General features: G+C 49.1%; 1 protein-coding gene across 1 annotated transcript in view; it reads right to left on the bottom strand.

The window, feature by feature from the left end:
• Window positions 1–16,694, bottom strand: part of LOC144108698 (multidrug resistance-associated protein 1-like) — a 256,880-nt gene that overhangs the window by 107,886 nt on the left and 132,300 nt on the right. Inside the window, exons 14-15 of the mRNA XM_077641869.1 lie at window positions 4,826–5,028; window positions 2,516–2,692 (exon numbers count right to left, since the gene is read on the bottom strand). Coding sequence (XP_077497995.1) covers window positions 2,516–2,692; window positions 4,826–5,028 — 380 coding nt within the window. The remainder of the gene's footprint in view (window positions 1–2,515; window positions 2,693–4,825; window positions 5,029–16,694) is intronic.

Below are 16,694 nucleotides of genomic sequence, written 5' to 3'. Positions count from 1 at the left end.
CTTGTGGACCACATTCGGGGCTCTGCCTCTTTTTTCAAGGATCGTATTCAGCACTGATGCTGCCGACGAATGCAGCATGCTTCTCTGCCTCGGAGAGCAAATCAGCGCTCACTGGTGCCCCCGTGTCCTTCTGGTCCTATGTGAGGGAGCGCTGCACAAGTCTGGCATTCAGCATTCGTTTTCCCAAGTTCTCACGCAGAATTAGGTGACACGTTGTCTTAATAATGTCAAGAGCAGCTGATAGCATGCGGACTGTAATGGTGCGGTCTTGCTGTAAGATTTCCCTGATTCGAGCCATGTTGTTTTCGTTCTATGAGGTTGAAGGGCGCCCCTGCCTTGTGTCGTTTTCCACGTTTTCCCCGAAACGAACCTCTTGTGCCTCTCGCAAACTCGCGCCCGCGATAATGTCTCTTTGCCGTAAGCGTCACGAAGGAGCTCACACGTCTGGGTGGCTGTCTTGGCAAGCTTCACATAGAATTTTATGTTTACATGCTGTTTGATATGGACGTCCATCTCTCCACATTCACTCACAGTAGAATGCGCAGACGACTACTGACAACGTATCTTTTACATATAGTGCCATCTATCGGCTGCCACTGCAATTAGCATAAATAGCTGAGGTTAGCGTGAAAAGATGGCGCTACGCATACGGACCAACATTGGTTTCGGGGAGTCGTTCCTAGAGCAGAAAATAAATCAGTCTTGAAACTTGACACACAAAGGATGTAGACGTTTTCAGGATACCGGAGACGTACTACTAGAAACGTAGTATACCGGTTTACCGGACCCATCTTGCGCACGCGCAGTGGCACCCCTAACCACAACAATGCCGTCTACTGACTCAATCCGTGGGAAAACAAGACCGTTCTTTATCTGGTTTGCCGAGGCGGCAAAGAGGACCCTAAAAAAAGCAATTACGGCGTTTTTCTGGCAATGCGTGAGAACCAAGACGGTTCGCCTTCTCTGGTGCGGCGGCTTCGTGGCCCTTACCCTTTCCCCATTGTTGGTGCCGGACGACGCATGCTGATGACGGGAGGGAGGGCATCAGTGCCAAGAACTTGACTAGCAACGCGAGCGGAGAGGGGGGTGGCGGTGTGCGTGAGGAAAGTCGGAAACGCCGACGGAATAGGGTGCGGGTACCCTTACCGGCCGGGTACTGTACCGTATTGATTGATTGATTGATTGATTGAGGTGTTTATTAAGACAAAGTTGGTCTGAGATGACGGGACAAAAGGCAATTCACTTCTGCCTAAGTAGGCACCAATTTAAATTGATGACCAGACTCAGAACGGAACACGGTAAGTCAGCATATGCAGTCAGTAAAAAGTAAACACTGGTCGATGAATAAAAAAACCAGGCAACGCCACCGTATACTTGTACATCGTTAGAAGAAGATGAAAAGAAAAAGGCTAATAACATGCATAAAGCAAGTAAAAGGGTAACGCATATCATACAAAAATATTGAACGAAAAATGTTTATGGGGGCGATAGAGAGAGGAGGTAAGTTTATACACTGTTTTTGAAGTTATGACAGGCACGGCGCTGCTCCAGAAGTTCCATAATGCGTGGATGTCTATTTAGTAGTTCAGTAATTAAGTAATCAAGTTTTCGTACACCATACTTTGTTACCAACAGAGGCGTTTGAAAATGGCTATGCCTGAAGTCGTTTGGTTTGTTGCTGTGCAGATATAAAGCATAAAAGTAAACCTGGTAACGGGGAATTTCCTTGTTTTTGATTCGGTTTGTGTTGGTAGCGAGACTCTGGGTTCGAGGCTAAGCGCAACCGAAGGGGGTAGTTCCAACCTCGCCTGACATTTTTGATTGGGTAATTGATGGTTCGGGCGGGCCACTGAATATGACCGCCTCTATTTGTTAACTAAGGGTGTAAAAATGCAAGTGAACGAGTAGAGTTCAGTCCTGTCAGATATGGGACTTGATGCTTAGCATGTAACGCGGTTGTACTTAGGCTCTAACCAGTTAGATCGATGAGAAAAGTAGAGCGAAGCTTGTTTTTTTGTAAATGCATTTCAGCTTATTCCAGCCTTACTCTCTGTATATGTATGCTATAAATATATGCTCTGCTGTCTACAAGCGCGCCTCCTGGTCTTCTTCCACGTCGAGCAACACTACAGAAAGGGTTTGGAAATTTTCCTCGAAGAAACAACGAGTTTGAAATTCTACTCTCCGGATGGTCTAATTAGCCAGGAGTTCTCCGTTAAGGTGTCCCTCATAGCCTGTGCGTCTTTGCAAAATATTCAAACGGCAAAAGTTTCAATATTTTAACTCTTTTGTTCCGAGTGAACAGCATTTATATAGGTAGCTTTTAGCTAACCAGTCTTCAATATTTCATTCCACTGAGAAACGAAAAATACTACAACTAGGCCACCCAAGCCTTAACAGCACTCGGTTGGTGTCGTTCCGCTAGGGCCCTCTGCTTTTTTTAAAACCTTCGTTACTTTTAGCATGGACATCCAAGAAGATAGCTTGTGAAACTCTCGGATATCATCTAGCTTACCTTCTCACCGACTTCGGTCAGGTCGCCTCCTGGAAGTCTGTTCAAGTCATCGGTTAGTTTGCAGCAGGCGATGACCTCGTCGTAGAAATCGTCATCCATCGGCTTCCCGTACAAAATGTTGTCACGCACAGTCATGTTGTGGACATGTGCCAATTGCGGGACGTAGGCGATACGACCCTGGGTGAGAAAGGGGGGGTGATGAGAGCCGTGAACTAGCGGGTATGGTCTGACTTGACGAGGCTCTTCCACACTAAAAAAATCCCGTAGAGTTCATCTGCACGCCGCTATGCAGTTACGGACACACTGAGGCTTCTCGGTAATGCCTTCAACTCTGGACGCAATATATTTAGTCGCTACGCGCTGTTCGTTCCCTGTGTGGTTCTTGTCATATTTAAGGTGCCTATTGCGCCACGCTGCTCAGTCTAGCAGGTATCAGCTATCACTGTCGGCAGTATCTCGTAAAAGATGGCATCACCTCCAGCAAGGGAGCAACGGCCTGCCTTATTTGGCCAAAATGTGGTTTCGGAGTCGCCCAACAGAGTGATCGGTGTGAAATGCGTATAGGCGGCGAAGCCACCAGGTTCATCACGCCGTAACGAATCTAGAAGGGTGAGGGTTCGGGCTAGTGGGTAGTCAACATGAGGATCCATAGCGCCCTCAATTGAGGGGACACAACACGATCGCTAAACTTCCACTGAATGAACTTTAAATGGCTCTGACAGCCTTATAAAGATCACGCAAGGTACAGGTATAACCTAGCAACAATGATTATCTTGTCGAAGTCATGATATACCAAAGGAAGGGAGAGATAAAAAAACAATAAAAACAATAAAAACCACCAATTAGTGAGCAAGTTTCACACTATCGCCCACTTTTTGAATCTAAGAAAGCTATGTCTTTCCTTGATAGTAGCACCGAAGGATCATTGACAAAATTTTCCAGTCCCTCTTTTTCCATTGCTCCAGCTTCAATTATTTCCCTTGTTTTCTGATCCCTATTTTTTCCTAATACTGAACACTCCTCGAAGTTAGGCGTGCACTTGTGATTACGGCAGTGACGAGCCAAATTACATGGCCCACACAAATGTAAAAGATCAGAGGCCAGGTAATTTGGCTCGTCACTGCCGTAATCACAAGTGCGCGCCTAACTTCGAGGAGTGTTCAGTATTAGGAAAAAATAGGGATCAGAAAACAAGGGAAATAATTGAAGCTGGAGCAATGGAAAAAGAGGGATCGGAAAATTGTATCAATGATCCTTCGGTGGCATTATCAAGGAAAGACATAGCTTTCTTAGATTCAAGGAGTGGGCGATAGTGTGAAACTTGCTCACTAATTGGGGGTTTTTATTGTTTTTTATCTCTCTCTTCCTTTTACATATCATGACTTCGACAAGATAATCATTGTTACTGGGTTATACCTGTACCTTGCGTGATTTTTATAAGGCTGCCAGCGCCAAATAAAGTTCATTCAGTGGAAGTTTAGCGCTCGTGTTGTGTCCCCTCAATTGTGTGCGCTATGGATCCTCACGTAACTAATTGTTGGCCTCTTCACTGCATTACCCAGCACATATGAATTCCTCCAAGCAGCGTCTCTTCAAGAATATATGATGCGATGATAATGTCGCGCGCTATTTACGGACACTGAACGAACAACGAAGTAGGGGGGCGCGGAAAGAAAAGGAACCCTGGCCAATGCCCCACGGCCGATCCCCCACCGCGGGTACGTGCTATCGCTTCTGAGGCAACAACAACAACAACAAAAATCCCCCGTAGTGGGTATGTGCCATGTCACTAAGGCAGCAACAACATCTTCGCGCTGACGCACCAAGCTCCCGTCGACTTGCCTCAGCAAACAGTGCCTGCAACACTATCAACCCTTTGAATAGCAGGGAAAGCACGTTTATTTTAATGTCAATTAAGGTTCGGCTACGCTGCGAAACTTTGTTTTTAAATCAAAATAATACATGAAGTGATATATTTTTCTTAGCGGGACAGACCAGCCAAGTTTGTTGAAGTGCCATCTCCAAGGATTTTTAGGTCTGTGATGCTGTGTCGTTTTAAGCACCTCTGTTTTCTTATATTACATATCTTAAATGTTTAAACTTCCTGTTCTGAAATTACAAAGATTTTTTCATTTTTGCGAGCCCCATTACAACAGCGTTTACTTCAATAAGTACGTGATCTTAACCAAGGAGTGATCTCTCTTGTACGGCTTCTTTTCCAGCCGGCTGTAAATAACGCTTTGACCAGCGAGCCTCTGCTAGTGCAAAATGGTCGTTGCATTGAAACGCTCCTCCCGTGCACACGCTTACCGTGCACATGACCCGTCCGACAATGCAGGGCATCTCTCCCAGGATGGCTGACAGGAGCGACGACTTCCCGCTGCCCACGAAGCCAACCACGCCCACAAGGGATCCCGGACGGACATCCAGGCTCACGGCCCTGAGCTGCTCCAGCTTTGTCGCCTCTTTCGGACTGCTCCACGAAAAGCTGCACTTCCTTAGGTTGACGTGACCTGATAAAAGAGACGGCAAAACTTACGCGCAAACTCTGCTTCCTGAAAACTACATGGCCGGAAAATGTTCACTAGGTTGTTAAGGGTTTAAGCGCACGAAAGCAGAGAGCACCGTTCCTGAGGAACACAAGCGATAAAAAAAAATTCCCACTTCTTAGAAAAATTAATGCTGGAGTAATGGTTAAAGATAATTCGAGGTAACTCGAGATTATTCATGCTTAACCTAATGAAGAGGTCAAAAGGTGTACCGCAGAGCGACACTGCATTTAAGGGCACAAGACTCTCTACTTCCTATGTTTCTTAAGTAGATTTAAGAGCCGTTTACCTGGCAATTACAAGATACCTAGCGTTTCACCTGAGATGTCCTGCCAATTTTAAACATAGGCTTCTTGGGTTAGAAAAATGCTTTTTTTTGGGCATAAAATTTTGACGGCGGGATCAACGAGGTACCACAGTGATATTCCATATATTTAATGATATTATAAGGGATACCTTTCCTTTGTTTATTCAAAATACTTGCAGCCACCAAAGGCATTCTTGCGGGGGGGATATAACTGCATGAGGACGGTGTAAGGGAAGCAAGACAGGAAAAAAGGTAATGGCATAGCAAGGATATTAAGTCGTACAATGCGGGCACATCTGAATACGAGCGCTGAGTCTTGAATCGTAACTGGGAGATAAGCATTCTGTAGGACAGAATGTGTGGTGCAGACTGCATGGCGATGTGGTTATATGAGTAGTTGGGAATTTGTGTTCGCCCAAGGAGGAAGTTCTTGCGAATCTCTGTCTTAGCTAGATAAGTTTCTCGAAAACAGAGCGTAGACCCTGAAGAACTCAGTTGGGCGATTATTCGTGTGCTTCAGGTGCCCTCGGGATGTGGCTCTTGTAAGTACACCAAATGTCGGGATGTACTGAACACAGCCTTTGACAGAGGCCCTTGAAGGTTGCAAGCTTGTTATGGCAACCAAGGTCCTGGCCACGTTCTATAAATCTCCAACCAAAAGCAGCAAAAAACTGTTAAAATAATCGCGAAGAAATAAAGAAATGCTTCGCCTCATACTAGAAACAAACACAGAGTAAATCATGCCAGCCTTAAGTAAAACATACCAATCACCTATTTTGCTGTACCCCACCAGCGTTTAAAGATCAGTTGAGGTTGGCAAAATTCACAGTATTGCTGTCGCCGTCATTTTATTGGCACAAGTGCGAGTGGGGGCATGCTCGAAAGAAGTGAGGCGGGAGCCCTCGCCACATGGTTCTGTAAATTTTGCCGTTCTGGCTCTACTTAATGGCGGGAAAGTAGGCGGGTTCTTGAATAATCTTTATGAATATTTTGGCATTTGGGATTGGTGTAAATACGAAATTATATTTTTGTTTTTTCAGTTCAAGCCCGCCCAGTGCACTTATATGTTGGAATTCATAAGCATAAGTTGTTAATGAAGACCAACCTTTTTGAAAAATTCTTCGGCCTCGGAACAATTTTGGAATAAGGTGGTTGCCTACCACGACTGTAAATGTGGGCGTGAATTAAATGGTCATAACAACTCTTTCATGGCTTTTTCTTTCTACTGCAAGGCGTACAGGCAGTGTCTGCGCGATACACGATAACATGAGCCAGGTGTCTTGTCTCTGACCAGTGTGGGGCAGTCTGCGCATTCACTAGGGGCGGAGCGAAATACAGTTATCTCCCTCGAGTAATAAGCATGGCAAAATAGTTAATTCTACCGCGGTAGCTATGTAAGGCACAATCACTTCCACTGCATTACTAGTAATACGAGTTACTTGAACACCGGCGTTCATCTGCTGCTGCCAATGAGAACGGTCTGCACACCGTTTTGGGCCGCGCTCCCCATCATGCTCAGAATAGACGAAAAGGGGGGAAGAGAAGCTGTGGTGTCTGCGTGCTCGGCTGACAACCGCGAATGCAACATTTAAATAAACCCCCCTCGAATCCTGCAGCAGTGCAAAACGACGCCTACTACACCGCCGGTGCGGGACGCTCAGCACAGCGTCGCAGGCCTTACGACAAAATGCTTGTTTCCCCTGCATGGACGCATTGGGAATACCTTTTAGTGCGATAGCAATAGGGTGGCCATCGAGGCGAAACTGTCTTGGGGCATTCGTGCGAAGCCTCCACCTGCTAGGTGGCGTGTAGGGAGATTTGCCTCCAACCACACGCCACATGTGAGCCCCCCCCCCTCCCCATCTCTTTCTGCCCCCTCTCCACTTGCAGGGAAGAGGAGAGAAATGGCGGACGGGAAGTGACTGAGCGAAAATTAAAATCGCTAAGAAAATGACTCGGACAACAGCCGGCCTACATGCAAAATATACAGCCGCTCGAAGAACTGTCTGCAATAATGAACCTTGCGGGAGCTAATATTTCTTTTATTGTTCGGAAATAGCAACCTGTGTAGCAAAAGCCTCATCTGTGGATGTGTTTGAAACAGCCACCCGCCAGTGTAGTAGTGCACCGCTTAACCGCTTCGGCACTGCGCGGGTTGTAGTGCGGGGACTCGCTGCGTTCTATAAATGTGACAGACATTGCGTAGTTGCGCCGTCGGTTTTTGAATAGAATCAGAAATAGAACATACTGGGGAGCGCAAAACATCATCATCTGCCTTACTATGCCCACTGCAGGGCCAGTGCCTCTCCCATGTCTGACCAATAAACCCTGCCTTTTGCCAGCTGCGTCCAACCTATGCCTCCAAACTTCCTGTTCTCATCCGCCCACCTAACCTTCTGCCGCCCCCTGCTACGCTTTCCTTCTCTTGGAATCTACTCCATTACCCTTAGGGACCAGCGCTTATCTTGCCTTCGTATTGCATGCCATGCCCAAGCCGATTTCTTCTTTTGATTTCGACTAGGATGTCATTAATACGCGTTTGTTCCTTCACCCACTCTGCCCGCTTCCGGTCTCTTAACGTTACCCCCATCATTTTCTTTTCCATGGCTCGCTGTGCTGTCCTTAATTTAAGCTGAAGTCTTTTCGTTAGCTTCCAGGTTTCCGCCCCGTAGGTGAGTACCGGTAGGATACACCTGTTGTACACCTTTCTCTTGAGGGATATTGGTAACCAGCTATTCATGATCTGAGAGAACCTGCCATATGCGCTCCACCCCATTCTTATCCTTTTAGTTACTTCCCTCTCATGATTCGGATCAGCTTTCACTACCTGCCCTAAGTACACGTATTCCTTTAGAACTTCCAGCCCCTCACTGCCAAATCTGGACTGCTGTTCCCTTGCTAGACTCTTGGACATTACTTTGGTTTTCTGCATGTTAACTTTAAGAACCAGCATTCTGCTCTGCCTGTCTAACTCATTGATTATGATTTGCAGTTCATCTCCTGAGTGACTCAGTAAGGCAATGTCATCGGCGAACCGCAGATTATTTAGGTATTCTCCGTTAACTGTTAGCCCCAACTGTTACCAATTCAAGCCTCGGAATATCTCCTGTAAACAGGCGGTGAATAGCATTGGCGAGATCGTGTCTCCTTGTCTGACGCCCTTCCTTATTGGAATTTTATTGCTTACTTTATCAAGGAGTATGGTAGCTGTGCAGTTATATTTTCCAGTATTTTGATCTAAGGCTCATCTACACCCTGATTCCGCAATGCCTGTATGACTGCTGAGGTTTTCACTAAGTCAAATGCTTTCTCGTAATGAATGAAGGCTGTATGTAGGGGTTGGTAATATTCTGCGCATTTCTCTATCATCTGATTAATAGTGTGAATACGATCTATTATGGGATATCCTTTACGAAAGCATGCCTGATAATTTGGTTGATTAAAGTCTAAGGTTGCCCTGTTAGCGATTACCTTAGTAAATACCTTGTCGGCAACGGATAGTAAGCTGATCAGTTTGTAATTTTTTAAGTCTTTGGCGTCTCATTTCTTATAAATTAAGGTTATGTTTCCGTTCTTCCAAGCATCTGGTACGGTTGAGGTCATAGAGCATAGCGTATACAGGGTGGCTAGTTTTTCTAGAACAATCTCCCCTCCGTCCCTCAACAGATCTGCTGTTACCTGATCCTCACGAGCTGCTCTTCCCATTTGCATTGCTCCTACGGCTTTCTTTACGTCCTCTTTCGTTACTGGCGGGATTACGCATTATTGTTTGCTACTGTCTCTATCGTTAACGTTCTGATTACATTGGCTACTGTACAGATTTGTGCAGAACTCTTCGGCTACATTAATTATCTTATCCATAATGCTAATGACATTGCCCTCCTTGTCTCTTAACGCATACATCTGGTTTTTACCTATGCCTTGTTTCCTCTTCACCGCTTTTAGGCTACCTCCATTCTTTAGAGCATGCTCGATTCTCTACATTGTGACATTCCGTGTGTGCTACGAGGATCCACGTTCGACGGCGCGGCGTAGACGGAGACCCGTGACAGCGGCATCATCAATTACCCAGCCATGCTCTTTGAGTGACGACCAGAAAAACCGGACCCGCCGCCGCCCCGGGGAAACAGGCTTTATCCTCCCCAATTTCCGGGCACATTCCAGGAGAAGGGAGCTGTCAGCGGGCCAGAGCGCGCCGTACCACAGCCGACGCTATGCGCTACCGGGAAGACAACATTCTTTCCCTCCTCCCCCTTTGTCGTGGGCTATCGCCGGGAAGGCACCCACAGCTTCCCAGAAGGGCCGTGACGGACACCTGTCAGACAGACAGGCAGTACTCGCCAAGAATGTGGAAAGACAGGCGCTAGTGAATTAGCTCCGAAGAGAGAGCCTGTGTATACTCTCACTTGAGAGAGAGTGGTGGCGTTTTTGTTGTTTATTTAGTTTGTATTGTTAACAGACTCTGGGTTCGAGACTAAGCCCAACCCAAAGGGGTGGTCCCCATCTCGCATGTTATTTTGGATTGGAGAATTGATGCTTTGGGCGGGCCACTGGAAATGACCGCCCTTAGTCCTTTGTTAATCAAGTGCTTAAAAGCACATGTAAACGGATGCAGTCCAGTCTGAGCTGGGGCTCCATGCTTAGCATGTAATGTGATGCTACTTAGGCACTAACCTGCCCGGTCGATGAGTAAAGTAGTGCAAAGTTTGTTCTGTTGTAAAATTATGCTCTGCTGTCATCATCTACAAGCTCGCCTCCTGTTCATCTTCCAAGCCGAACGACACTAGAGGAAGGGTTTGTGAACCATCCTCGAAGAAACGGACGACTACTGAAATTCTACTGCATACACGCTCAGGACGACATCGTTCGCCAAGAGGGCCTTCAGCGCCGAAGCCCGTCGGCGTGCAGCTTCTGCCAGCAACCGCTCGAGCCCAACTCCGGAGCCACTCCATCGCCCCCATGAAGTCGTCGGCACGTAAGCTCGGACGCCCCAGCCTCTGATGTATAATCTTAATCATGTGTAATTATTGAATATACCTGTTTGTTTAAACTGAGCCATACGGTGTCTCTTTGCCTCTCCGTCCCGTGTGGACCTGCGCATTATGGGGGTCATCACACTGGTGTCAGAAGTGGGGTCTCAAAAGCAAATGTCCTCTGAATGCTGCGACATTCATGACTTCAAAATTGTAATCAAAAGGGAATCACGGGACTGATTGTGGGACTTTTACTCCCATTTGAGAGGCTTGAGGCACCGGAGGGCTTGAAAAAAAAATGTCTTTATCTGAGGGAGCTCCCACTCCACAGCCGTCACTCGGAGCAAGCATGCTGGCATTAGGAAGCGTCATTCCGACGTTTACGGGAGATAAGACAGGGGTTCCAATCTGCGATTTCTTTTCCATGCTAGAAGAGATTGGGAAAATGGGGGGATGGTCCGATGCTGAAATGCTGGGAATGGCGAGGTGTAAGATGGCAGGAGCTGCTCATGATTTTGCATGGCGAGACGAAAAAGTAAAATCCACAAAATCATTTGCGGAATTTAAGAAGCTCGCGTTTGAGCATTTTGACACTGAACCACGTCACGTGCGAGTACAGAGGTTCCGTGACGCCGGACAGATGGTAGGGGAGGACGTGCGAACGTTTGCGTCGCGGCTTCAGCGCTTAGCGCGCGATACGTTAAGCAGGGAGGAGGAAGGAGACCAGCTAAGGAAGAAATACGCGGAGGATCTACTTAAAGAGGAAATGACCGCTTTGTTCGTGGCTGGTCTGCAAGACCCCGTGCGCCGGTTCGTGCTCTCGCGCAAGCCGAGCAATTTCGACCAAGCCGTGGAGGCCGCATTGGATGAGGAACAAAATGAGGCGTTAACGACAGCCGCAGCGAGAGTACGCGTCATAGAGAGAGCGGTGCTCAACCCTGAGGTTGCTCTCTTGACAGAGCGGTTAGATCGCTTAGAACAGCTGCTATCTCAGCAGGTAGAATGCCAGGTTGAAGCGCGCGCTCAACAGCGCCCATTCGCTGGAAATCGGAGACCGCCACAAAGCTACAGGCGCGGTATGCGAGATTTTGAAGAAATCGTATGCTTCGCTTGCCAGGGTCGCGGACACATCGCCAGGTTCTGCCAAAACATGCGCCGTGGGGAGCCACAAAGAGAAGCAGGCGAGACACGCCCTAAGCAAGCCTACAGCGGGGCTCCAGATACCGAGTCAAAAAACTAGTTAGTCCTCCCCAGCCTGAGGAGCGTGGGGAGGGAGCAGTAGATGATGAGGTGGTGGTAGTTTGTGTGGCCGACGAGGCATGCCCTGTTGTGCGTTGCAAGTTAAATGGTTGTTGCATGGAATTGTTGATAGATACGGGGTCAAAGGTGACATTGCTTAAGGAGAGCAGTTTTAACACGCTTCGAAGGAAGGGGGACCGCGAGGTGTTGGAAGCGTCTGGTGGTATGGCAACCAAATTTGTAGGCATAACGGGGGATCCTCTTGGCATAAGTGGACTCTACCGGTTACACTTCTCCCTCGGCGGAATTGCATTGGAGCACCCCTGCTACGTATGCCCGGACACGGTGTCTCTGCCAAACGGAGTGTCAGGTATATTAGGGCAGGATTTTTTGAGAAAAGGGAAGGTGGTAGTCTCATTCTCTGAGGAAGAGGTTAATGCGGGCGGCTCAAAAGTTCCGTTTTTGAACAGGAGAGGGGCTGAGATTCGCATTACCGATATTGACACCCGTCAAACAGTGGGATCATTGGAGAAGGTATATTCGCGGGTTGCCGTCCGCCTGGTCGAGGAGGCGGTCGTCCTTCCTTGGTCGGAGCACATTTTGTACGCGTTTGTGCCTTCAGATGTAGAGAGCGGCGCCGTGGGAGTGCTTGAGCCGGTCGACTCTCTCAGCAATGGCCTGAAGGCAGCCGCGTGCCTCGTGACAGTTAATGACGCCCACAGAGTGCCCCTACGGGTGGTTAACTGTAGCCAGCAGCCACTGAGCCTTCCCAAGAACAAAACATTGGCTTTCTTCACCTCTGCGATAGAGCAACGTGAGCCCACCGATACGGTACTCGCAACTGTAGAGCATGCTAGTCCTTCGGCTGCTCCAAAGGTGTCGTTCGATCTTTCTCACGTAAAATCCAGGGAGATGGAGGCTCTGGCTGGTTTGCTGAACGACTACTCGGAAGTATTCGCCGCGTCCAACCTGGATTTGGGCTGCTGTGGCGTTATAAAGCACAGGATAGAAACCGGCACTTCATCGCCCGTTTACCAGCGTGCGTACAGGATTCCTTACTCCCAACGTGAGGAGATAGAGCGACAGGTGCAGGACCTGATTGATCGCGGCATTGTCGAACACTCAAAGTCACCCTGGGGAGCACCAGCATTATTAGTGGAAAAGCCAGATGGCTCGTATCGATTGGTAGTGGACTACCGCAAACTAAATGCCGTAACTCGCATCGATCCATACCCCATCCCCAATATACAGGAGACGCTTTCTCAGCTGGGCTCTGCCAGGTACTTCACGGTAGTGGACATGGCGGCGGGATTCTGGCAGATAGCAGTGGATCCGGCAGATGCCGAGAAAACGGCATTCAACACGCCCTCAGGGCACTATGAATGGAAAAGAATGCCGATGGGTCTGGCCAACAGCCCTGCTGTCTGGCAGAGAACCGCTGATGTTATCCTGGCAGGTCTTTTGGGGAGGCTGTGCTTCGTGTATATGGATGACATTATCATATACAGTGACAGTTTTGAGAACCATTTGCGCGATATTGAGCAGGTTTTGGTGCGACTAAGAGGAGCGGGTCTCAAGCTGAAGCCCTCTAAGTGCCAATTCCTCAAAAACGAGGTGAAGTACCTCGGGCACGTTGTTTCAGCTGACGGCGTGCGACCGGACCCTGAGAAACTAAGGTGTGTCTCGGATTTTGCATCCCCGACTAGCGTCCGCCAGGTCCGGCAGTTTCTCGGCCTGATCGGTTACTACCGAAGGCACATAGAGGAGTTCGCCAAGCTCGCTAAGCCGCTCACCGCCTTAACAGCCAAAAATGTCGCCTTTCGCTGGGACGAAAACGCGGAGAATTCTTTTGGGGCCCTGAAAAGGAAGCTAATGAGTGCACCGCTGTTGCGCCACCCGGATTTTAATTTGCCCTTTGTTATGGCCACAGATGCGTCAAAGTTCGCAGTTGGTGCCGTGCTATCTCAGGTTATCGAGGGCAAAGAACATCCCGTTGCTTTTGCTAGCCGACAGCTGAGCCCCACAGAGCAAAAGTACGGAGCTACGGAAAGGGAGTGCCTCGCCGTTGTCTGGGCAGTAAAGCACTTCAGATGCTACCTTTACGGCCGCAAATTCAAGCTAGTCACAGACTGCCATCCTCTGAAATGGGTGATGAGTGTCAGGGACCCTAGCTCGCGACTCGCTAGATGGAATCTACACCTGCAGGAATACTGCTTTGAAGTTGAGCACAAGTCAGGAAAGACACATCTGAATGCTGATGCACTCAGCCGCACAGCTGCCGTGGCAGCTATAGATGAGTTTGTCCCCGTAGTCGACCCCGCCGAATTACGCACAGAGCAGTGCAAAGATCCTGACCTGAAGCGAATAATCGAAAGCTTAGAGGGCGCACCGTCTCACCCCGAACAGCTAGGTTATTTCATTGACAAAGACGGCACCCTGTGTCGGCGCACGAGGCCAACCAGGAAAGGGAGACCAGAGAAAACCGCTTGGGAGAGAGTCGTCATACCTCGGTCGTGGACAGAAAGGGTTCTTCGCGAGTTTCACGATGCGCCATGCGCCGGTCATTTTGGCGTAGCAAAGACACGCAGGCGTGTGGAGCGTTTGTACTTTTGGAGTGGCATGCGACAGGATGTTAGAGACTACTGTGCGAAGTGTCATTCCTGTCTCGAAAGAAAAACACCCAAGGGACGAAGACCAGCTCCAATTCAGCCGTTCTCTGAGGTTTCGGCTCCCTTCGAGCGGACAGGTATGGACATAATGGGCCCATTGCCCACGACCACTTCCGGAAACAAGTACATTTTAGTATTTGTCGACCACCTTTCAAAATACGCGGAAGCGGTAGCACTCCCAGATCAGAAGGCAGGCACGGTTGCAAGAGCATTTGTCGAACAGATAGTGCTCCGACATGGACCCCCGAGGCAACTCTTGACAGATCGGGGAACGAACTTCGTGTCGCAGCTAATGAGGAGAGTTTGCGAGCTGCTTAAGATCGCTAAGAAGCAGACAACACCGTACCATCCGGCTTGCAACGGCGCGGTGGAGCGACTGAACCAAACCGTGGCCGGGTTCCTGTCGCATTTTGTTTCGCGCGACCAGCGGGACTGGGACTTGTGGCTCCCGTATGCAATGTTTGCCTACAATTCCGCAGCACACGAGAGCACGGGCGAATCGCCATTCTTTCTTCTCTACGGCCGAGACCCGGACCAGCCTAGTGAAGTGCCAGAGGGCCCCCGTCGTGTCCCATACGCTTCACTGGACGACTATAAGGTTGAGCTAGAATCGCGCTTGCAAGTGGCGAGGGACATCGCAAAGGAGTCCTTAAAGAAAGCGGCGAAGCGCAGGAAGGAGGTGCACGATCGCAGTGCTAGAGACGCGCCGTTTGATGTGGGGGACAGCGTGTACATTGAAAACTGCCAAAGGCAGATTGGGCTAGCTCGTAAGTTCCAGACGAAGTGGAGAGGACCGTGCGAGGTTGTCGAGAAGCTTTCTCCGGTAAACTTCAGAGTCCGAGACGTGAACCGGCGTTTGATAAGGATACACGCAAATCGCCTCAAGTCGGCACCGGTTCAGTATTCACGAAATGAGGAAAGGGAAAGCGCGGATTTTGATGGGGACAGAAGTGAAGCGGAGCGCGCAGATAGTTCGCAAGAAACGCCCTCTCCTGCATTTGTTCGGCAGGCGCCCGAGGTGACGGCCGGAATGCCACCGGATTTACTTCATGCATTGCTAGAAGAAGAAGCGCGCGAGGTTGCCGCGCAGATAACGCCAGGAGAGGCTCCTGCCACGAGCCCTCGCGAGTCCCAAAGCAGACAAAGGGGCACAGACTTACTTAGTATGACTCATGAAGGCCGATATCCGCTGCGAAATCGGAAAGCTAAGTCGGACTAATGGCGTAAACAGAGCGGAGCTGTGAACTGGTTAGAATTGTGTAATGCCGCAGCTCATAACATTGCTATGTGCTTATGTGTTAAGTTATCGGAGTTGGTAGTTAAACCTTTCTGTCATTAAGTAACACCTTCAAAGGAGAGCATGTGGAGCGCATGCAGAACCTGCCCTACTTCCTTTCGTTATCTATATTTTTGTCTGTGCCGTGATCGTGCTAGAAGTGGGAGCTCCTTTGTAACTGTGGTAAATTTATTTCGTCCAGTTTGGACTAGAAAGGAGAGGCTTGGGTGCTGAGTTTCATGTTTATCTGTAAAAGAAGATCAGTGCTGCCCCTGGAGACGCCAGTTATGACAGCGGAGGCATATGGTGTTGTGCAGTGGTGTTGAGTGCAGCGAAAAGTGTTTTGTCGGACGCACTGTGCGAGGCGATTCAGAAAGACAAGGGGAGCTGCGTGGACTCAAATGTTCGGAGAACATTCTTCTGGAGGGTGAGCGAGTGTGACATTCCGTGTGTGCTACGAGGATCCACGTTCGACGGCGCGGCGTAGACGGAGACCCGTGACAGCGGCATCATCAATTACCCAGCCATGCTCTTTGAGTGACGACCAGAACAACCGGACCCGCCGCCGCCCCGGGGAAACAGGCTTTACCCTCCCCAATTTCCGGGCACATTCCAGGACAAGGGAGCTGTCAGCGGGCCAGAGCGCGCCGTACCACAGCCGACGCTATGCGCTACCGGGAAGACAACATTCTTTCCCTCCTCCCCCTTTGTCGTGGGCTATCGCCGGGAAGGCACCCACAGCTTCCCAGAAGGGCCGTGACGGACACCTGTCAGACAGACAGGCAGTACTCGCCAAGAATGTGGAAAGACAGGCGCTAGTGAATTAGCTCCGAAGAGAGAGCCTGTGTATACTCTCACTTGAGAGAGAGTGGTGGCGTTTTTGTTGTTTATTTAGTTTGTATTGTTAACAGACTCTGGGTTCGAGGCTAAGCCCAACCCAAAGGGGTGGTCCCCATCTCGCATGTTATTTTGGATTGGAGAATTGATGCTTTGGGCGGGCCACTGGAAATGACCGCCCTTAGTCCTTTGTTAATCAAGTGCTTAAATGCACATGTAAACGGATGCAGTCCAGTCTGAGCTGGGGCTCCATGCTTAGCATGTAATGTGATGCTACTTAGGCACTAACCTGCCCGGTCGATGAGTAAAGTAGTGCAAAGTTTGTTCTG

The sequence above is a fragment of the Amblyomma americanum genome, chromosome 10 (genome assembly GCF_052857255.1).
Source record: "Amblyomma americanum isolate KBUSLIRL-KWMA chromosome 10, ASM5285725v1, whole genome shotgun sequence".
NCBI classification, from domain to species: Eukaryota; Metazoa; Arthropoda; class Arachnida; order Ixodida; family Ixodidae; genus Amblyomma; species Amblyomma americanum.
Note: the sequence above shows the minus strand (reverse complement) of the source record. Positions and strands in the feature narration are given on the sequence as shown.